Raw genomic sequence first — 24,425 nt, forward strand, 5'->3', positions numbered from 1 at the left:
AAATGCATGCAGTTACATGGCCACAGACAGATAACTTCCTTACTTAGCATTGGGATAAATCCTCAAAAACTAATTCCAAAAGTATATCTAAAATAAACCTTTATTTTCCATTCACTCTCCTAACCACCTTGCCATAGACTTTGAAGTGGAAGACTTTTGGTTCAGTTGAGAGATGCCCCATGAGGGCTCGTGCAGAGCACGAGTTCTGTCCTAATTCTGGACCTCAGTTCTCATAACCAGCCGTTCAGTCTGCAGTGAACACTCCTCTACATCTTCTGTTTTCTGTACTCAAAAAAGGAAGAACCATATGAATAATTGTGGGTTATGCCACTGTTGACACGAGAAGAAAACTGCTTTGAAATGAAGGAAAGATTTGAGTTGTAGAAGCCTTTAGGTAAATGAAAAAGCAAAATTAACTACTCAGCAAAACACTAACAAACCAAACTCAACAGCACATTAAAAGGATCATTCACCATAATCAAGCATTATTTACCCCCAGGATGCAAGGATGGTTCAGCATACACAAATCAGTAAGTGTGATACACCACATTAACAGAATAAAGGACAAAAACCATAGGATCATCTCAATTGATGCAGAAAAAAACATTGGACAAAACTGAATATCCTTTCATTATAAAAACACTGTAAACATTAGGTGTAGAAAAAATGTATGTCAACACAATAAAAGCCATGTATCACAAGCTCACAACTAACATCATATTCAATGGTGAAGAGCTGAAAGCTTTTCCTCTCAGATCAGGAACAAGACAAGGATACCCACTTTTACCATTTCTATTTTACATAGTACTGAAAGTCTTAGCCAGAGCAATTAGGCAAGAGAAAGAAATAAAAGGCATCCAAAACATAAAGGAAAAGGTTAAATTGTGTGTTTGCAGGTGACATGGTCTTATGTATAGAAAACCCGAAAGCCAACACCAAAAATCAGTTCAAACTAATAAACAAATCCTGTAAATTTACAAGATACAAAATCAACATACTAAATTCAGTAACATATCTATACATTAACAATAAACCATCCAAAAAAAAGAAATCAAGAAAACAATCCCATTTACAAGTAGCTAAAAAATATATAATTAAGAATAAATGTATCCAAGGAGTTAAACTATTTACATCATGAAAACTATAAATCTTTGAAGAAAACAATTGAAGAAGAGAAACAAAAAGTGTAAAAGTTGTCAAAATCTAAATGGAGTCAACGGCATTAAATATCTTGACAAATGGGGTCAGACTAGGCCATAAAGGAAGGGTTCTCACACACACTCTTAATAACAAGATACTCTCTTGATAACAAGAACTATCACAAAAGACTTCAAAGAATATCTGTAATTTCTTACTAAAAGAAAAATATTATTTGAAGAAATCCAAGCTAAATGATTAATCATCTGAACCAGAAGTCATTACCAATATTTAGGTAAAACTAAAATATTAATAATAAAAAGTGCTACTTAGTGAGCATTTACCATGTGCTAAACTTTGTATTATACCCTTTTAAAATTCCTTAGTTCATTTAACTCTCAAAATAATGTAGTTAGATTTCCATAATTATCAATATTTCTATTTAACAGTGAAAGAAACTAGAGCTAGCTAGTTACGGTGAAGAATCACACCCAAGGTCAAGTTAGTAAATGTAGAGAAGATTTCAGTTTGGGCATGTGTCTCTGAGCCAGAGCTGATTATATTATACCCTACTGCCTCGCACAACTTAATCGTAATTTTAACGTATTCTATAAAAATAAAACAGCTCTATCTAGGTCATTAAGACTTGACATACAGCACTGTGCTCCTTAGGATTTTTTGGTTGTCTATATCTCAAACATCATTTACATAGTTTAAGCCAATAAAAAGAGTCTATCCAAGAGTATCTCACAAAACACGAAGTTGCAAAACTCTCCCTACACAAAGCCATGAGAAACCTGCGCAGCTTCTTTTTCTATGACTGCCTCTATCTTCTCTCTCCTCAGCCTGGCCTTTTCTCATTTTCAGTACAAGTTGCAAGTGGAAAATGGTCACCCTGCAGCACCAAGCTTTCATTTTTTTCCTGCTCAAACAGCCCAGAATGAAAAAGGATCTCTTGTCCTAGATATCTAGGAGAGAACCTGATTTCCCTAGCCTCGGTCAGTTCTCTGCATCAGATTCAAGTGGCCAGAATGAGGGCCAGAGTTAGGTGGTACAAAGAAAGCTTCGAGGGTCTATGCCAATAAACTTGTGGATTTGTGTGGCAGCTACCTTCAGAAGTATACATCACAGTCAAATTTATCCAGGATTTGTGATAAATATACCTATCTTCTAGGAAAGAATCCTATAAATAAGAAATATAATAAACAAAGGAAACAATCCAAAGAGGCTGTACATGAGGGGGTCAGAATGTCACCCCAAAATATGCCACCTTGGCATAAAGACCATTTTGAGCTGAAAGCACTTAAGAAACAACAAACTGCAGAAAGAGCTCTGTGCTCTTTGCTCTCTCCCTATCTGCCTAAAAGCAGACATAAATTTCCTTTTGTGAAGGTGTTCCCCTCCCTTCTTCCATACCAGGAGGAGAAAAATCCTTATCACCGGATACAGAAAGTTGGCACCAAGATGGATTTGCACAAACAAACCTTGCTAAAATAGCCCTTATCTTCCATTAGTATCCCTCATATATTTATCTTCCCACAATTTATCACCCCTAGAATCCCAAACCCCTTTTGCTTTGTGTTATCACTTCTGCACGATTTATCTCCCTTTATTAAAATGGTATGTAAGCCCCTGGGTTTAACTGCTTCTTTCTGTCTTCGTTTCTTGCACGTGAAGGCCTTGTGCACATATAAATTAAAATATGAACATCAAATAAAATGTGTATGCATGTTCTCCTGTTAATCTGTCTTTTGTCAGTTTAATTCACATGCCCCAGCCACTGAACATAAGAGGTTAAAGGAAAAGCTTTTTCTTCCCCTACATACATTACACATAAATGTAGTATATACAGTTACTGATATTTGGAGCTCCATATTCAAATATTGATGTTGGAATTTTAACTACTGATTCAACTTGCAAATGCTGAATAGATATTAACATTTTTAGGATAAATCACATGAAATATTCTGGGGAACAGGTTAGTAAAATCTAAATAGATATTAGAAATTTGAAAGAAAAGAGAAAATAAAATATTCCATTCTGTCTCACTAACGACTAAGGAATCAAAGCATGACCATGCAAATAGGGTATAACACATTTTTTTTGTAATTAAAGCAACTTCAAGATAGGTAACATTAAAAATATCCTGGCTTAATGAAAACAAAAATATGAAATGCAGTTAGGATGTGTGGATCTTTATCGTGTTATATAAAAATACAAATATTTTAAAATTCATAAAATTCAGTAATGGAGAGCTATGACAGCAGAGTTCCACATTTTTGTTCATATTCATTTTAAGTGCATGACTGCAGGAAGGTGTTTCTCATGCTATTTCTCTATGGTCCCTGATATTCAAAGTAGTACATGCAATATTAATGATCTCACTTTTGTGAGTATACAGCATACACCACATTCCCACCTAAAGAAAAGCTCCTCAATTCCTAATCATTTCAATAGGCTCTAATGTAATATTTCCTACACTGGAAATCACAGCACTTTATTTAAGGAAATCAGTTTAGCCAAGTGAGCTCTATGGAGTGCAGCCTGCACAGACGTCAGTTCAAAGGATCAGATGTCAAAGTGCTCCCTCTAATGTCCTTTAATCATCACTCCGATTAGTGCATGAATGGGACTGTGATTAAAAACGCTGCTGCCATTGTCTACCTATTCAGGCGTCTAGCATTCTACGTGGGTTCCACCGATTAGTGTTTGAATAGGGGAACGATTAGAAAGACAGCTGCCATTGTATGCCCATTCGGGAAAACAGCAAAACTCACATATTTATTTGCTATGAGCACCAAATAAATGTTTTGCAAAGGTAAAATATACCATTAGACTCTAAAGACAATTTTGCTGATTTCTTTTGTTCAGAGCACTGTATTTTCCCATATGCAAAGATATTTCTTATTTGTAAATACAGTAATATGCTTCATTAATATCTTTTAAAATATACATATTTTGTTTTTATAGAAATAGTCTTAACACACATCTGCTTTATTATATACTACTTATTGACCTATAATACATCATACAATTCCAGTTTAATATTTATGATTATGCAAAGAATTTTTGTGTAAACAAATTCAATCTATTTGGTTCCAGATCTTTTGGATCCCTTCTCAATATTCTTGGACTAATACGTAGTCTATAAGAACAACTTCTTCTCCCAAGAGAAATTTCCTTGTCAGACACGGAGAATAAATATTTCACTCTAGGGCCATTCTAAGAGAGGGAACACATTTCAGGTTAGCAGTCAGGAGCCCCGCAGGAGCTCACACAAGAGAGCTTCGGCCAGAGTGGAATTCCTCACAATAATACAAACCTTTATCCTATGATAAAAACTCTCCAAGACCAAGGCATCATGTTGAGGCTTTTTGGAGAAGGGAGAAATACAGGCAAAAAAAAAAAAAAAAAAAAAAAAATCACAGAAAAAGAATCCATCCATATGCACATATAAGACAGTGTTCAAAAAAATTTTGTGGCTGTTTCTCTCTCTCTTCTTTCTGTTTCTGTAGAAATATGCTACTAGGAAATTTCTGGGCAATAGAGGAAATATTCTGTCTTCATTACCATCCTCAGTATCTTGCTGCTCAGTACTTCTCTATGGTTTTTCCATATACATTGTTCTCTATCCACTATCATGATGGGCTTCCATATGTAGTAACAGAAACCTCGGAGCATCCCCCTTATAAATGCTGATAATGATAGGCAATAATACTTATATAAGGTAATATATATATACATATATATATACGCCAACCACGATTTTAAGAATACTATGAACATTGACTCATTTACTCTATCAGGTAGATATTATTCTCTTCATTTAGAGATGAGGAAATGGAGGCAGTAATGGAATTAGAAATTTACTCAAGGTCATAGTCTAGTAAATGGCAAAACCAATAATTGGAGCTAAGCAGATTATCTCTAGCACTTACTCTCTTAACCAAACTCTCTACTGACAACTGAACTCTTTAGGTTCCACTGTCTTCCCTCATAAACACCCAACCTCAAAGATAAGGAAGCTGTGAAGGGAAAATTTTCCTTCTTTTGCAAATAAAGCTAATTGAAATATACCTTACTTAGGGGAAAGTTTTTTCCAGATCAGTTTAAACCCTGAGTAGATAACTATATTCCATTAACCATAAAGTTGTTTTAAAAAAATAAAGAGCACCCTGCTTAACCATTATTAAAACTTCAAACCAGTGACGGACAAAATAAAAGTAACGAGGCTGATGGCTGACAATTACAAACGAGTTTAATTTGTGTGTCACATGGATGTGGAGAAAGTTGCAATCAGTCTGAAATAAATAATTAAAGCAAAGCATTTTTGTAACAGCCTCAGGAAATTAAGAGTTAACACTTTTCTTCCTTTTAGTCAATTACCATCTTATTACATATTTTTGCCTGGAAAATAAATCTCTGACAATACTAGTCCATGTGTGGAATGAAGCACTAGGAAAACACATACTTTTAAAGAGGGATACTAATATATATCAAAACTCTAAATTACAGCATATCACAAACAAAGAATGTGACTTTTTAACATATAACATGCGCTTCTCAATGAAATAACCAGACTATAGAACTTTTCGAGAAAAAAATATTTGTCATCATCATCATTGTCACTACTCTGTGGAGAGGTCCTCAGCATCATCTCTTGGTACTTTTCTATATGCCCCGGTCTATGACTTTAGCCATGCAGTACTGAAACTGTTTCAATCCCTTAACTTCAATCAGTATGCTCCCCCATCTTCGGACTTTCAGATACAAGTTTTCTACTCTCGTGAAATTCCTCTTTTTCCTTCCTTCCTTCCCTCCTTCATCTTTATTTTCAGTTTAAATTCTGGTTCCTCAGGGAGGCCAACCTTGAATTCTGAGACCAGGCTATGGTACTTCAGCTGTAATTCCCATGGAAGGCTGTACTGACAAAACTTGATTATGAAATGAGGTTAACACCTGTGCAAATGCCCACTTAGCTGTCTGGGCAAAAACCGTTTTGTCCCTTTCCCATCACTTATCACAGTGGCTGGAACATGTTAGATCTTCCATTAATATTTAGTAATTAATAAATATGTACAATTTAGATTCAAATATTTATACTATATAAGTCTCAAAGTGAAATAATTTATATATAGTGGTGTTATAGAAATACTGAAAAGTGTGATGCAATAAATTAATTCTTTAAGTGGGTTCATTACTCCGGAAGGTAACTTATTTCCAGCAATTGAATTAATGCCCAAAAATATTCAGGAGATGATACTCAGAGTTTATACTTCACATATACATATATAAACAATGGAAACCAATCAATAGCTTCATATTTTACTTGCTGTTTCAGGGTATACTTTGTATTCTTATAGAAATCTAGGTGTATGTTAGTAGATAAAACTTACTATAAAAAAATTCTTCAAAAGAATATCAAAATACATTTTTATATACGTGTAGATTGAGCAATTCACTTATCTTCACCAAGCTTCATATTTCCCATTAATAAAAAGAGGATTATAATCATAATAATTAACAAAATAACAGTAATAATTCTCATCCACCAGAATATAAGTTCTGGAAGAATAAAGTACACAGTTGTATTCTCAGCACTAAAAGCAGTGTTTAACACACACTGAGATTTCAGTAAATATTCAATTAATTATTATTTATTGCATACTTACTGCATGTCTGGCACTATTTCAGGACCTGAAGATACAGTTGTGAACAAAATAGGTCTTCATAGACCTTACATTCTCATGGGGAGAAAATAACTAAACAACCAAACAAGTACAATATGAAAAATAGTATGTTAGATGGCAATATGTTCTATGAAGAAAAATAAAGCAGGAAAGGGAGTATAAGGAGTAAATGCATGAAGTAATATTTGCTTCATAGAGTTGTTCATCAACTAATTTAGTATTATAAACAGCCTGGTTCACTATCCACCATCCTCATTGTCTTCATCATCACCATTATCACCACTATTATTTGAGATACTATTACAGAGAATGGCACTGTGTCACACAGCTAAATCCTTTGTTAGATGCACTCCCTAAATCATAGAACTTCAGAAAAAAATAAGTGAAATGTATTTGCTTCTCAGCACAGAGATGGAAAGAATATATGAGAAACTGAATCATATAATCTAAATTAGGCATTTGTATCAGATACTCAAAAATGGTTTGTGTATATTAAATATATCATACATTCATAAGGAAGGAGAACTACAAATATTTTACAGATCATCAACATTTATGCCACTTATGTTTACATAATTTACTTGCAGAACTAGGTGCATACATGGTTTTTCTCAAATCAAGATGCCATAAGCAAATTGATCTCTCTATACAAATGTCTACCAATTTTCAGTTAAATTAATTTGGGACAGGAAAATAATATATTTGAGAATCCTTAAAAATGATGTGATTCAGACACTCAGAGGAATTGCTTTTTATTCTGGAAATACAAGACAAAATTATCCTAAACTAAGTTGAACTGCAATCTTGCAGTTACTAGGACCATTGTCCATATACCTATGTTTTTATTTTCAGTGAGTTTCCTTTTCATGAATTTCCAGTGCTATGGAAAGCTATCACATCTACCAACAACATTAATAAAAACTGGAGAACATTTGCTTCAGTCAAAATATTTTCTGCCTTCTCTCCGTACATGCTTTATTTTATAGTGCCAAAGACAACACATATTTTTAAGATGTTATTTTTATATACTAACAACAACAAAAAACTGCTAATTAAACTGATACAAACTTTCTTATCAGATTAACTATAAAATGAATCTTAATTCCAGAGATGTGAAACTGTGATAAAATATGCATCAGAGAATTGACTAAACATGGCAAATATGGCAAGTTCCACAATGACATACTGATTCATTGTTCCATACAGAAATGAAAATCAAATGGCATAAAAATATTAAATGAATGTATGTTATATGAATCTTCTTTTATTCTATGTTAGTTATAATACAGTGTTGTTGATAATAGCTTTTTTAGTGTCAAGAATTGCCCCAAGTTTTCTTGCCTAGATGACAAAGTGATTATTTTTGCTACCGACATAGCAAAAGAAAAGCCGGGCAGGAATAGGCATGAATAATTCGGTTTTTGACATAGTAATAGTCAGAAACCAATACAATATCTAGGTGGAACTATCTTAAGAAGCATCTGGATACAGACAGGATCTTGGATGGAGATATTCATTTGGCTGTTAATAAACACATAGATGGGCATTAAAACTATGGAGTGAATGTAGCTATCAAGAGAGGCATAATTGAGATTTTCCACTGTTCCCATCTTGAAATCTACAACTAGACTCTAAACTTTCTACCCAAAATGCCTTTGCATAAGGAGCCAGTTATTATTTTAAAATAAATACTAGTTGTATGTCAGAATTCATACAATGAAAGACTCCACCTCAACTTCAAAATTACAAGGTCTACAGTATGTGTAAATGGGCTTTATACTCTGAAGGGATTTCTAGGTAGTCACATTTCACAGTATATTTTTCCCTCTCTAATTTTTTCCCTCTGCTGAAATTTTAAGCTCGCATTTTCTTTAAAGTGTTATTTTCTTTAATTTTCCTAACACATACATGCAGAATTATTAACTTTACACATTAATAATATCTAACATTTGTTAGAAATAAGAAAGCTATTGCCCAGTAATGATCACTTAAAATATACTTACTTCAAAGTAAACTTTTATTTTTCTAATTCATTGCAATGTTCTCAACAAATGCCACAGGAAAATTGTTTTTAAAATGTATGTATGCCATTTATGTTTACATAATTTACTTGCGGAACTAGTTGAATACAGGGTTTTTCTCAAATCAAGATGTCATAGGCAAACTGATCTCTTTATTCAAGTGTCTACCAATTTTGAGTTAAATTAATTTGGGGATAGGAAAATAATAATATATTTAGTAATATATTATTAACAGTAAAATCATACCATTATCAAGTGTTTCAAAACACTCAATAATGTGTCATGACTGGTAGTGCAATTCAGAAGTTAATGTAATGACCAGGAAATCCCACAGAGTGAGCCAGCAAGTACTTCTGACTCAACCTGGACATCCAAATCCATCTGGGTTGCTACTGCGGTTTTGCAGTTGCTACTGAAGTTTAAACACCTGTGGAGACACTACTGGGTCCTGAGGCTGGCTGGTACCTTCAGGACAGTGGAAGCCCTTTGGGCCAGTAACAGGGTGAAGTAAGTGAGGCACTGTGGCACTACATTTAAGTTGGCACTCAGTTTTAGGATCACGCTAGTAATGTCCCAGCTTCTCAACATGGGGTTCCTCTGGCATTGCCTGCCCTCACCTACCTTTCTATAACCTTTCCCATCCCAAATAGGAACTTACTCTGCCATCTCTCCCCACTCCAACAGTCTTCATTTGAGAACTTGCTGGATAGAGGGCAGGAGATGATCATCAATCGTGATAAATTCAAATTCAAAATCAGTCTTTACGGGGTGGTTGTAGTTTTGCTACCATCCCTTCCCATTCCACCTAGAAATGTATACCTATTAGGCAGAGAGACCACTGGGTTTTCATTTCTTGAAGGAAATAATATAACTACAGAAAGCAGAGAAACAAAGGGTGTTTCTTTTGGGCTTAGAATTTTAGAAGTCATGTTTTCAGAAAAATTGAAAGGACTTCAGTGATTGACAGTGGATTTAGAAGGAAATGGGTGATAAGTTAAAAGTAACTTTTTTCCTCCACTCCCATCCTTCCCACCCAGTCTATATAAATATTTAATAGACAGAGAGACAAAATGAGGACCAAAAGCAAAGTGAAGGTCCAGAGATATTGGCAGATCTTGGAGAAAGAGGATCAATGCCCAGCTCCTTAGGCTATTCTCAGAGGGCTGACAAATACCAGGTGTGGGTAAATGAAAGATGGAGAATCTGTGACTCATCGACAAATGAAGCCCTGGGAGAGTAGATTGAACGAACCATGAACTTCTCTGAGCCCCAGTGTTGAGTGGAACATCAGAATGACTGTCATCTTTTCAAGAATGACTTCAAAGTAGTAGAGAAGCAAGGGATAGAAAGGGTTCTAATGAATGAAAATGAAAGATGACTCCAAAGTCCCCATGATGGTGACCAGTGGGAAGATGGCATGAAAAATCAGCTGGGCTTACCTCACAGCCCACACTTGCCACCAACCCTCATAAAACTTAGGTATCAGCTAAGGGGCACAAGCAGGGAAAAATGAATACTACAAGTGACACACAGGTTTCCACTCTCGCAGATACTTACAGTAGAATTAAGTTCAGTTACAAGAAAATAAAAGAGGTCATGCAACCTGCATGCCTGAGTTTCTAGTTGGATATCTGCATGCTCTACACAAACACTGCATTTTTCACACACTGAAAGAGGTATTTAGTTGCGAAGAATCTGTTTTTATTTATTTCAGAAACTCAACTACTGTCTATTTTTGGAAGAAAATAATTGTCAACAATCAAAAAAGCAAGCTCATGCTTGAGAAAGTATTTTCAAATATCATATAACAAGAGGCAAGGGTAGAACAGGTATTGCTTTCTTACTGGGTATCTGGTGAAAAGTTTATTTTCTTTGGAGCTTAAAAATAAAAATTCATAGGCCGGGCATGGTGGCTCACACTTGTAATCCCGGCACTTTGGGAGGCCGAGGCAGGCGGATCACGAGGTCAGAAGATCGAGACCACGGTGAAACCCCGTCTCTACTAAAAATACAAAAAATTAGCCGGGCGTGGTGGCGGGCGCCTGTAGTCCCAGCTACTCGGAGAGGCTGAGGCAGGAGAATGGCGTGAACCCGGGAGGCAGAGCTTGCAGTGAGCCGAGATTGCGCCACCGCACTCCAGCCTGGGCGACAGAGCGAGACTCCGTCTCAAAAAAAAAAAAAAAGAAAAAGAAAAATAAAAATTCATATTGTGAATTTGATATGTCAATGGAGGGACATATATTCTCCATCAAATTTAACAGATCCTAGTAGCTGGCTATCTATGAAAACGTGAATGAGACTGACAGCTAGTTGTAGTTAACTAAGTGGATTTCATCTCTTAATAGCCATGTAAACTTGAGAAGGAAAAATGGTGCCAGCAGACAAGACAAACCTTAAGCATAATTTCCAAAAGTATATAAATTAAACGTATTTGGAACATAAGAAATAATATATTATTAGAAAAACATATTAACTTATCCTTCTTCCATGGAAGTCCCCCACTATGCTCTTGTGGTTCTCATCTCACCTCTCATAGTGCTTATAGCTAAATTCTCATCTCTGACTGCCTTTTCCGTGCTATGTTCAGTGCCATGCTGAGCCACACTGGAGCCTGAGGCAAAAGGAAAAAGGTGTATGCCTATATACATTATTATTATTGTTTTTCTAGATTACTGAGTCTTTGTTAGCCCCTTATATTTTGCACCTCAGGCCAGTGCCTCACTTGCCTCACTCTAATTTCTGCCCTAATCCCAAAGGTCTAACCTGCACCCTCTTCCCACTTTACACACTCTTCCTGGGTAACTCTCCCCCTAGGCTTTTATTTATTTACATATATCCTGATGATTCGAAAATTCTTTATCTCCATCCCAGACCCTTTATTAATCTTCAGCTTTTGCAATGATCCACAGGCACAAGACCTCAAATAACCCAAAAGTGAGTTTAGTATTTACCCTCAACTTATGCTATAAACAAGTAAACATACACATAAAGTCAACTCCCAAATCATATGTGTTTTATCTCCTAAATCAATTCAAGCTCATCCTCCCTCCTAGTCTTCATCATTTGTCTTCCAGCTTTCTAAACCCAGTCCCAGAGACCTTGCCTCCCATCTTTTCATTAAATCCATCGTCCACACTGAAAGCTAGACTGATTCACCTAAAGGCAAATATGATCAACTCACACTGATCATTAAAACTCCTTAACTGTTCTTCCTTCGAAAGAGTATTATTATTATTTATCGGTATTTCAGTCTTCTTCAAAACAATGTGAGAACTTCTTGGCAAGGCCTATGTCACATGAATTTCAATGTGGCACGTGGCACAGATAATAAATGTGAAACAAACGAGTGACTGAGATTGTGAAGCTCATGCAAGAAAAAAAAATTATCAAAACCCATATAGTATTTAGTTATTTTCATTGTCTACAAGGAAAATAAGTCAATGATTTTATTTCCTTATTCAAAACAATTCTACTAAAAGAGCTCTCTGGAAATTGCATGGGTTCATTCTTTAGTTCTACCATTCAGTTGTGGAACTGTGAATAGGTTTCTTATGCTTCCATGTGCCTCAGTTCCCTCATCTATGAATGGATGATAAAATATAATATATACCTGACAGGGTGCTTCTGAAGCTTAAATAAATTACTTCACAAAAAGCATTGCAAATTCTTAATATGCATTATAGCTTATTCTCATTGTATTTATTTATGGTAAGCACCCTGTATATGTCATGCATTTAGAACAAATTTGCTACAATTCTTAAAAACATGTCTAATAATTGGCTAATTGGCTGTCTTTAACTGCCTTTCAATTTTCACCTAGCATAAGTTTTCTTATTTTTAATATTTTCTGGTCTTCAAAAATTGCTCAGGAAAAATGAGCGCAAAATATTTATGTAATTAGGATAGTTCAACATTTTCAAAAATGGCAAAAATAAACAGCAGTTACGGAACACCTGCTTAAAATATACTGGAAATAACTGCTTCGTGCTTCATTAACCAGTATAAACATGTTTGCCAGTTTAAATCCCCTACTGAAGTCAGAATTTCCAATTAGTACTAGAAGAGTATTAAACTACCAAGTGAAGATATTCCTGGGCAATAATTTCAGAACTGCCATTCTTAAGGCACTTTTACAGGTCAAACAGATGCTTATTTTCTAAGAAGCCTATGATTTACTTATTAAACAAAATTTGTATTTATTTTAATAAACGATTTTAGACTACTTATTTTGCTAGATTTTATTCACCTCTGAGTAGCATTCAATACAGTGCCTGAAATAAGATGCTTCGAGCACCAAAGAAATAGAAAAAAGGAAGAAGGCAGATAGTAAGAGAGGACTATATAATGCCTCAAGAAAAACTTCTCTAATTGTTGAGTCCAGTTATAACTCTGTTTTGGGTAAGTGAACATAAGAAACATATAGCCCATATATAGACAGATATCTATATATAGAGATATACATATATATATCAATATATAGATTGAGAGTAATGCAGGCTAGAAATATAAAGGAATCTTCAATCTAAAGATAGTATTAACTGTAAGGAGATAACGAGATAACCAATGTAGTGACTATTTTAAAAGAAAGAAAGAGAGTTTGAGCTCTGGGCACTGAAATATCTAGGGATAAGAGGAGAAATAATCAACAAAGAAGTGAAGAAAAACAAGAACGAGATGTCACTGAGGTAAGAAGAAAACTTTTTCATATCTCATCAGTTACTGGCTACTGGCTAGCTAGTGGGGATAAAAGTTCCAGCATCCTACTTGGGTCTTTATGAATTGAAAAACAAACCATATGTTTTGGTGACACTTTCATTCAATTATTTATGCCAGCATGAAGAGGATAATAACAAATAGGTAAGGAGTAGCATTATTTAACCACATTGAGAATAACTTTCAACCCCAGCTTTATATTTCACTTTTGGGAATAAACCTCACTGCTCTGAGAAATTCATGAATGTCACAGACAGTCTTCAAACTAATAGACATCAGTGCAATAAATCTGATCTTATAAACTGAGATCACCATTTTAACATAGATCTAAAGCTTTCATTTTATTTTTCTACTAATACTCATTATAGAAGAACTGAAATATACAAAAGTGCCAAAAAATATAATCAATATTAATATTTCCTTTTTTTGTTCTTTTGTGCATATATATATATATATATATATATATAAAAGTATGGTTATGTGTAAGTGTACACAATCACTATTGAATACAGTGATGTTAAATCCTCTTTCCATGCATTGCAGATAGAATTTATCCAGATTATTATTTCAAAAACATCTTAAAAACTGCACAATATACCACTGAATTAATTTACTCTAATTTGCTTAACCATGACCCACTGGTTGGAATTCAGTGGGATTTCCCCTATGTTTGTCTCCACTGAGTAAATAATGCCTAAGATAATCCTCTTTGTGCTTAATTCTTTACCTATATTCCTAATTCTTTCCTTCAGATATGTTATTAGAAAATAAATTACTGGTGTAAGTGTTTGATAATTTAAAAGTATTGTTATGAACTGAACTATATTTCCCCAAAAATCTTATGCTGAATTCCTAACTCCCACTATCTCAAAATGTAGCTGTATTTGGAGAGAGAGTCTTTAAAGAGGTAATTAAGTTAAAATGAGTTTATTAGGGTATGTCCTAATCCAATATAGCCGATGTCCTTATTTGGACACAAGCAAACCCAAAGTGAAAAATTCAGGGAGAAGACACCATCTACAAGCCAAGGAGAGAGGTCTTGGAAGAAATCACCTTGATCTGGGACTCCTAACCTCCAGAACTGTGAGAAAATATGTCTCTGTTGTTTAAGCCACCTAGTCTGTGGTATCTTCTTATAGCATCCGTAAGCATAAACAGCATCCCTAGGTATAGCATCACAGGTCCAAATGAATATTGTCAAATATATTGTCAAACTGCTTTTATAAATATTTGGGTCAATATATATTTGACGGAGAAAGCAGACCTCACTGCACCTTGGTCATTATTTTTAAAATGATAAAATAAACTCAATTTATAGTATCACATTATAAGATACAAATGCTAATTTCCATAAAATAACAACAACAGCCATCGAAATAAAGTCTCCGTTTCAAAATAAAGTCCTGAGCATAAATACTTTGAAAACTTATAAATGCAAGACATTAGGGAAGTCACATAGTGTCTCCTGATCATAGTTCTCAGACCTTTAAAAATTAGAGATTTAGGCTCAATAGTCTTTAAGGGCTTTCTAAGTTTAAAATTCTATGATTCTTTTTTCAGTGTTATTCAATTGTTCTTATCATTAAACTGGGTCATGGCTTGTAAGTGGCCTATTCCTTGAACAATCTGAATCACACTGGTTTCCTTTTAGAGACCTCTACTAGAAGCATCATGATAGAAAACAAAGCTCCCAAAACTGCACCAAGAAAAACTGAATTCAAAATCCATGTCTGTAATTAAGTGACTATGGGATCTTTTCACATAACATTGTTTCTCTGTTTCTATTTCTTTTTTCATTCAAAAAAATTTGCCCAGTGGCTGGTGATAGAAAAACTAAAAATTAGATAAATACAAGCACACATGAGCACACACCCTCAATTCCCATCCTCAAAGAGTTCATAATGTAAGAAGGAGGAAAGAAGTACATCAACTAAAATCATACATTCTATAAGAAAGTATATACGAAGTTCCAACAGAGCTAATGTTAAGCTAATACTACTGTCTCACTCATTACTTTGGGAATATTAATTTGGGGTAATTTGGGGAAATCAGGTAAAAAGGCATTTCTTTCAAAATTTAAAAATGTATATAACCTTAAGATAAAATTTCTAACATCGCCTTTAAGGTTGTACTTACATCCCATCTATGGTATCACAGTTCCGGCTCTATAATCATCTCCTATATACAGTTAAACAAAGTTCTAGCAATAATCTCAGAGAAATGCTGTTTTGCTCCTACACCTCACCTGGAAATATTAGGTGTTCATAGAACATCTAATGTTCATTTATTCTGTGAGGGTGTATTTTTAAAGTCCACAGATACCAGTGTGTCTATAACTTTCTTCATTTAGACTATATCTTTAATATGAAAACTCTTCTGTATCATTGTGTCATTAGGCAAAACAATTTTAAGACAAATTTTAAAGATTTTGAAAAAAGAAATTTTGGCACCAAACTAAATTTACAGGTTGCATATCCCTTATCAAAAATGCTTGACACCAGATTTGTTTCAGATTTGGGTATTTTGAATTTTCAGATTTGGGTTACTCAACCTGTATATAATTTGTATTTCAGGAGATTTTTTAAAGCAGTGTAATTAAAAATACACTTTCGAATTTATTCAAATATTAAATATTTAAAATATTTTTTAAATCACAGCTGTACTTTAATACCTAATTGTATTTCTAAGTGTATGTAAACTCTTGTCTTATAATGTGTGGAGTGAGATAATTTTCAGCATGAAATAGTGTATCAGTGGTACTTACAAAGCAGTTCTTATCAGGATTTCTTTTCCAATGTTTCTTGTCTAATTTCTTGGCCGAAGTGGAACGCAGAGTTGCATGAGTTTGTGTTCGAGGATTTAAAGCCAGGATACTCTAAAGACAGCATAAACAATGTGTAAATATATGGAAATATGTTGGCATTTGTTTAAACTTATTTTTATTTTATTTTTATTTATTTTGAGACAGGGTCTCTCTCACTTTGTCACCCAGGCTGGAGTGCAGTGGTACAATCTCAGCTCACTGCAACCTCTGCCTTCCAGGCTCAGGCGATCCTCCCACCTTAGTCTCCCGAGTAGCTCGGACTACAGGCGTACGCTACCATGCCTGGCTAATTTTTATATTTTTAGTAGAGATGAGGTGTTGCCATGTTGCCCAGGCTGGTCTTGAACTCCTGGGCTCAAGTGATCCACCTGCCTCAACCTCCCAAAGTGCTGGGGTTACAGGCGTGAGCCACCACGTCTGGTGGCATTTTTAGAAATCAAACTTTATCTAGGATTTCCTCCTACAGGCCCCTAAAGAAAGAGTTAGCTAGGAAAGAAAACTTAGGAATCACAAAAAAAAAAGAAAAAAGATTACATGTAAATCAGAGGAATGACCCCAAATTTGCAAGATTATGTTTAATAAAATCAAGTGAGGAATCCTATATTTGGTTTTCCAAAAAAAAGTTCAGTATGGGAAAATCCTAATACAACGGACATTTATATGGAAAAACTGAGAAGATATACTTGTCTTAGAAAAAAATCGAATAATGTTATCATTGATATAATGACATCATTATATCAATGTACATCATTATACATTGACAAAAAGCTAAAATATATGTTTAAAATGTTGCATGGCTCTCAAACAGCTTACATTAATAGACTAATACTGGGCAAAATATGAATCGAGTAATTGCTATTGTATTTTCTACTAATTAGCCAGAAGCAATTCTTGACCAGAAAAAAAACTTCACGGAAAACAAATAAATATAATCATTAATGAACAACATACTATTATTTCACCAGAGAGGAGGAAAACATGGTAGCAGCAAATGCTTCTGTTTAACCAAATTAACATTACCTACCATGTTTCAATAATGATTATGTGTTGAAAAGTTAGATGTAACAGCTGAAGAAAAGCCTGGAGAAAAGATCTGGGAGAGACACAGTGTATTTCAGTAGGTGAAGAATTTTCACATGGAAGAGAAATTTAATTTGTTTTATATTAACACAGAACCAAGGCTGTGGAAATTAATGGAGGAAGATTTGGATTCAGATATAAATTAAAAAGTGGCAGCTGAGATTGTATTAGAAATCATTCCAGCTGACATTACTGCAGTCATTTTAAATGATGTTCATTTCAAAAGTCATCTTCTTCCGTGAAGTTACCCCTAACTAATCTAGATCCATTTTTCTGTTCCAGATCACTGAAACATCTCTACCACAGTATTCCAGTCTAAACAGTAACTGCTGCTTTAAGAATTTTCTTCCCTTCTAAACTGTGAAAGTTTTGAGTTGCGGGATTCCTGACTTTTTAAAAATCTTTCAGTTTATGATATACAGTACCAGGTAGGTAGCATATGCTTATTCCTGTAAAATAGTGATTCAAAAATTATGAATCTAATTTTTAATTCCTAGTACTCTTATAACTTTGAGTAAACCATTGATCTTTTTGATCTTTGATTTCCTCACATGCAAAATAGGGCAACACCTGAATCAGAAGTAAAGAATAAATGAAATGCATGATACAACATGTTTTCTAAACTACAAACATCCTAAAAATTGAAGTGTAGTGAAAATGGAATCCAGAGGCTATGTGCAACAGTAATCCTCTGTCCATGATTTGTTCATGTAGTGGCCAAGTAAGAATTTGACAGGGGACCTGAGAATGCAATTCCTACTAGATTCAACCAAATCCAAGATCACCTTCCAAATCTAGATTCCATGATTCTTTAAAAATTATTGGGTCATGTTCACCATTTTCACATATAAAAATGTACTCTTATTGAGATCCACAGAGAACTATCAAAAAGACCACAATAAATGAACAGATAAAAGAATTATTATACTATTAATAACAGACACAAGCTAAAAATGTTATTTTCCACCTCTACTAATGTAATTCCACAATCAACATATATAAAGTAATCATTTTCTAGGTGATATCTTAGCTGATTTTATAAGAGTATCACATGCTAATATGAAGAATTTAAAAATCATAAATGACTTTCTAAAATAAATGTTATACTTAGTATTCTTCAACAAGAATAAAATCAGAAAAAGTCACTTCATTTCATTCTGCGTTTGATTTAAAGTGATAATAACAATCCTTTGTGTTTTAAGTTTTTAGAGTTTAAAAGTTCAAAAGCTTTCACATCCATTATGTAATTTAACTTACAAACAGCTACTACTATCTCAATACTTAGGATGAGCAAATAAATTGAGGGTGGTTAAGTAACCTGCTTAAGATCTCACAGTTAATATGCAAAAAGAATTGAATTGGAACTCTGTTTTTCTGAGTATGGGACTTATATTGAACCTGATCCAAAGATGAGGGCTATATTTAAAAGTCACTTTTTGAGATATAAGGTAGGAAACATTTTTAACCACATCTTTAAATAATATCAATTTGCACCTGAGTAGCTCAATGAAAAATTAATTTCAAACCCTGTCTTGAGCAAGCCAGTAAACATGACCATTAAGAGGTCACCTCTGGAATGGCAGAGTAAGGACCTCTGCAGACTGACTCCCATAAAAATAAACATATAACTGCAAAAATAGTAAAAATGAAAACTCTTTAAAGTCTCTGGAAATTTGCCTTAAGGCAAACAGCAAATGAAGAAACAATAATACATGAAAATCTACTAAAACTGGTAAGAGGAGTGAAGGTCTATGGCATTTGAAGTATAACCCACACCACTTCAGTCCAGGTGACAGTCATTCTACCTCAGATGGGTATTGCTCAAAACACAGAGCTCGCTCTACCCCAGCCACCAGTTGAGGGCTATGGTATCTCCCAGAGAGGGGTAAGATGCCAGCATTTCTCATTTTCTCTCTCCCCCATGCTACACAGAGACAAAACTGCAACTGAGTGCAGCTGAGACTAAAGTGCAGCTGACAGGTCAGGAGTTCTGTTACTCCATCCAGCCCCCACTCATAGAGCCAAGGTTCTACCTCAGGAATATCATGCCAATAACACCACGGCCCTGATTATCCTTGACTCACCTCACTTACTGGGTAGAGTTTGCACACAAGGAATAGCAAGCTGAGAGGACTAGAGGCTATTGCCTATACCTAGTACCTTGCTCATAAAGCAGAGATTTAACTCTGAGAGAAGTGGGCCATTGTCACTACCCTCAGCTCCGGAGTGGTGGCCCAGAAATTTTTCCCAGAAGACATAAGCCATAAGAACAGAGAAGTCCCCCAAAAGAAACTGACTTTATTTGAACCTGTATGCAGGGAAGTTCAAACCTAAGAGTACTCTTATAAACAATAAAAATGTTCATGTCAAACAATTAAGAAGAGGGAGGTAGCTTCCTGAAAACAAAAAACTAAACCATAAGGCAGATAGTTCACAAGGGAAACCCAGGGAAGGAAACATAAGATGAGTTCTCTTGGAGTTACAAAAAACCTCAAGGACTCACCTCAAAAACTACCACTGAAAAAAGGCCCAAATTTAACTGAATCACACTGTGGAACAATTCATATTCCACAGCAAAAGTAATAAAGAAATCAGCCAGAAGCCATTGGAACTAAAACCTGGGTGTGACATTACTACAGGCAGACAACTTAAGAGAGAGATCAGAGAAAAAGGCAAAGAGACACCTGATAAAACCATGGACACCCAAGAATGACTGCACATACCCAAGCCTGCACCCTGTGAGAATGACATCAGCGGTTCACACGGAGGAAAATGTACATCCCTAAAAAGTATATCCAGGCCAGGCATAATGGGTCATGTCTTTAATGCCAGCACTTTGGGAGGCTGAGGCAAGTGGATTGCTTGAGGAATTCAAGACCAGCCTGGGCAACACAGTGAATCCCCATCGCTACAAAAAATACAAAAATTAGCCAGGCATGGTGGCATATGCCTGTGGTCTCAGCTACTCAGAAGGCTGAAGCAGGAGGATCACTTGAGCCTGGGAGGTCAAAGATGCAGTGAGCTGTGACCAGGCCACTTTACTCCAGCCTGGGTGACAAAGTGAGACTTTGCATAAAAAAAAAAAAGTATATCCAGTCACCAGTAACAAGTTGCCCTCCTCTAGAGGGGGGTTAGTGTCCAGCAAGGGTAGCTACATTATGTAAGATGTTCAGTCTTCAATTTAAAAAAGTATGAGCCATGCAAAGAAACAGGACTGTGTGATCCATATAGACACACAAAAAAAGCAGACAACAGAAACTCCCATTAAGAGGGCCCATGTGTCAAATTTAACACTTTGATATGGTTTAGCTGCTTCCCCACCCAAATCTCATCTTGAATTGTAGTTCCCATAATCCCCACGTGGTCACGGGAGGGACCCAGTGGGCGATAATTGAATCATGGGGCCAGTTACCCCCATGCTGCTGTTCTCATGATAGTGAGTGAATTCTTGCGATATATGATGGTTTTATAAGTGACTTTTCCATCTTTGCTAAGCACTTCTTCCTGCTGTCATGTGAAGGAGGACGTGTTTCTTCCCCTTCTGCCGTGATTGTAAGTTTCCTCAGGCCTCCCCAGACATGCACAACTGTGAGTCAGTTAAACCACTTTCCTTTATAAATTACCCAGTCTCAGGCAGTTCTTTACAGCAACATGAGAACTGACTAATACACACTTCAAAGCAGCCATTACAAGGAAAGTATGATGACAATGTCTTAGAGAGTACAGAATATCCATATACAGATGTAAATCATTTAAATTATTTTAACAAAAACAACAAGCAGGCATTCTGGTCTTGAAAAATACAATAGCTGATATAAAACATTCACTAGAGTTCAATAGTAGATTTGAACTAGCAGAAGAAAGAATCAGCAAACTTAAAGACAGATCAAGAAAGATTACACAATCAGAAGACCAAAGAGAAAAAGAATAAAGAAAAATTAACAGAGCCTCAATGATATGTGATACACCACTGAGCAAACCAAAATACTGTAATGGGATTACCTGAAAAAGAAAAGACAAAGCAGGAGAAAATACAGAAGTTATACTGGCTTAAAATTTGCCCAATTTAATTTTTTTATAAAGTATAACAAGGTATATTGAACTATACCTTCAGTAAGCTCAATGAATGTGAAGTATGCTAAATGTAAAGAGATCCACACAAAGAACATCAGTAAAAGGGCTGAGCTGAAAGTCAATAACAAAAAGAAAATCTTGAATGTAACAAAAGAAAAGTAATTCATCATGTACAAATAATTTCAGTAAGTTTAACAGTGAATTTCTCATTAACAACCAGAGAGACCAGAAAGAAGTGGGATAAGACATACAAAGTACTAAAAGAAAAAAAAATGTGAACCATGACTCCTATACCCAACAAAACTATCTTTCAAAAAATAAAGGTAAAATAAAGACATTCCCAGAAAAACAAACAATAAGAGAATTTGTTATTAGCAGATGTGACTTATAAGAATTACTAAAGGAAGTTCTTGGCCAGGCATGATGGCTCATGCCTGAAATCCCAACACTTTGGGAGTCCAAGCCAGGTGGATCACCAAGGTCAGGAGTTCAAGACCAGCCTGGCCAACATGGTGAAACCCTGTCTCTACTAAAAATACAAAAATTAGCCAGGCACAGTCGTGGGTGCCTGTAATCCCAGCTACTCAGGAGGCTGAGGCAGGAGAATCACTTGAACTCCGGGGTGGAGGTTACAATGAGCCAAGATCATGCCACTGCACTCCAGCCTAGGCAAAAAGAGTGAAATTCCATCTCAAAATAAATAAATAAAAATAAAAATAAAAAGTGAAAAAAATAAAATTAAAGGAAGTTCTTCAGGCAGAAAGTAAGTAACCATAACCTTCTATTCACATGAAAAAAACAAGAGTCAACAGTAAAGTATAGGTAATTATGAAATTATAATAGACAGTATAAATGTACACTGTCAGACTAGATAAAAAGCAAGATGCAACTATGTGCTGTCTTTAGGAGACACACTTTAAATTCAATGACATAAATATGTTGAAAGTAAAAGATGGAAAATGACATATCATGCAAATAGCAGCATCATGAAAGCTGCAGTGCCCATACTAATATCAGAACAACAAACTTTTAAAGAAACAAAAAAATTTACTAGAAATAAAGAGGAACATTTTATCATCATAAAGGCTCAATCTACCAGGAAAATATAACAATTATAAACATATATGTGCCTAACAACAAGGCCCAAAATACAAACAAATTTGAAAGGAAACAAACCTTTAAACAATACTAAAGACTTCAATACTCCACATTAAACAGTGGATAGAACAACCAGGCAGAAGACCAAAAAGGAAACAGAAGACTTGAACAACAACTATAAATCAACAAGACCTAACAGACATCCATATAACACTCTAAAAGAGCAAAATACACATTCTTCTCAACTCTATATGGAATCTTCTCTAGGATATATTGTATGCCAGATGAAAAAAAGCCTCTACTAACTTAATAAATCATACAAAATAGTTCTCCCTCTTCAATGAAATGGAATTAGATATCAGTAACAGAAAGAAATTTGGAAAATTCAAGAATATGATGAATACTGTAAACATTATGCTAAGTGAAAGATGTCAGCTACAAATATGACATATTGTTGATACCATTTATATAAAATGTCCAGAATAAGCAAATCTATAGAGATAAAAAGTATATTAGTGGTCGCTCAGGCTGGCGGATTAGGGAGAAATGAGATGGTTACTATAAAAAGGATATGTGATTTCTTTTCGGAGTGAAGAAACCTGATGATGGTTATATTGGCATAACTCTGAATACACTAAAAAATACTTTGAATTCTATAATTTACATTGGTTAATTGTTGATCTGTGAACTGTATATCAATAAAGCTGTTAACAAAAATAAAACCCTATTAAATTCTACATTCAGTTGATTTAGCCATATACTTTATTCACTCTAATAAATACCACTAAAACTTCTTTTATTAGCTCAATATAAATGTAACAAGATTATTTTTAGTAACTCCTAAATATTACAGAAATCATATTTCTTCAGTCTCTCAAGTTAGACATCTGTGTATTTTTGAAGAAAAATATACAATAAAGCTTTAATTTTAAGTGGTGTATTCCTTATGATGAAATAATACTAACACAACCTATTTTACCAAGCCAATATTAGAAGATCCAAGTAATCTCATGCTTATAGAAAAAAAGTGAAAACATTTTCTTATTCCAGAATATAATGTTTGCTTATCTATTCAGCTTTCAACCATTACTAATCTCATCCATTAATTCAAACTGAGAAATAAAAAGACACATTTTTTTAAAGTAGTTATTCTAACATTTAAAGCAAACCAACCAGGTAACATGCAAGAAAGATGGCTGCATTTATTTTAGTTTTTATTTCCATAATCCATATTGTGATAAATGATCATGTTTATCTATGTCAGCATAGTAATATAACTTTTGAGAATAAACATTCTGAATGTAATTTATTGGCTACTTATCACAGCTACTTTTCTTTCACATAGCATAAGTAGAAAGCATAACATAACATGAAATATTGGGTTAACCTTTTGCAAAAAGGCAGTGAGTTGAATTCAATGGATCTTGGGTAAAAATAAATTGGATTGTGGAAAATGGTTACCAAGGATTTGGCTTAATAATATCCCAAATGAAATGTGATATAAAATAAAAATACATGACATGAGTGGTTCAGAGCTGTTAAAAATAATTTTCCAAAGCAAGACTTTAAAAAACTAAAAGTCAATATCATCAATAACTAAGCAGCTGGCAGATAATACAGGAGAGTTCTAAATTGCATTTTTCCTAAGAAATGGCCAAAGCCAGGTTCCAACAGGTCACAGGGTCCCCTCTCTGGATGAATTGAGCACTTTAAGAAGACCATTAACCCTTTCAGATACAGGGTACATTACTTATACAGGGAGATTTTTCTCTCATCAAAGAATTTGAC

The 24,425-nt window shown here is 34.7% G+C and overlaps 1 protein-coding gene across 3 annotated transcripts in view; it reads right to left on the bottom strand.

The window, feature by feature from the left end:
• Positions 1-24,425, bottom strand: part of DPYD (dihydropyrimidine dehydrogenase) — an 858,879-nt gene that overhangs the window by 786,588 nt on the left and 47,866 nt on the right. For all 3 annotated transcript variants that reach the window (XM_063624340.1, XM_063624342.1, XM_063624343.1), the window contains exon 2: positions 16,326-16,436. In XM_063624340.1, coding sequence (XP_063480410.1) covers positions 16,326-16,436 — 111 coding nt within the window. The remainder of the gene's footprint in view (positions 1-16,325; positions 16,437-24,425) is intronic.

The sequence above is a fragment of the Symphalangus syndactylus genome, chromosome 12 (assembly GCF_028878055.3).
Source record: "Symphalangus syndactylus isolate Jambi chromosome 12, NHGRI_mSymSyn1-v2.1_pri, whole genome shotgun sequence".
Classification (NCBI taxonomy): domain Eukaryota; kingdom Metazoa; phylum Chordata; class Mammalia; order Primates; family Hylobatidae; genus Symphalangus; species Symphalangus syndactylus.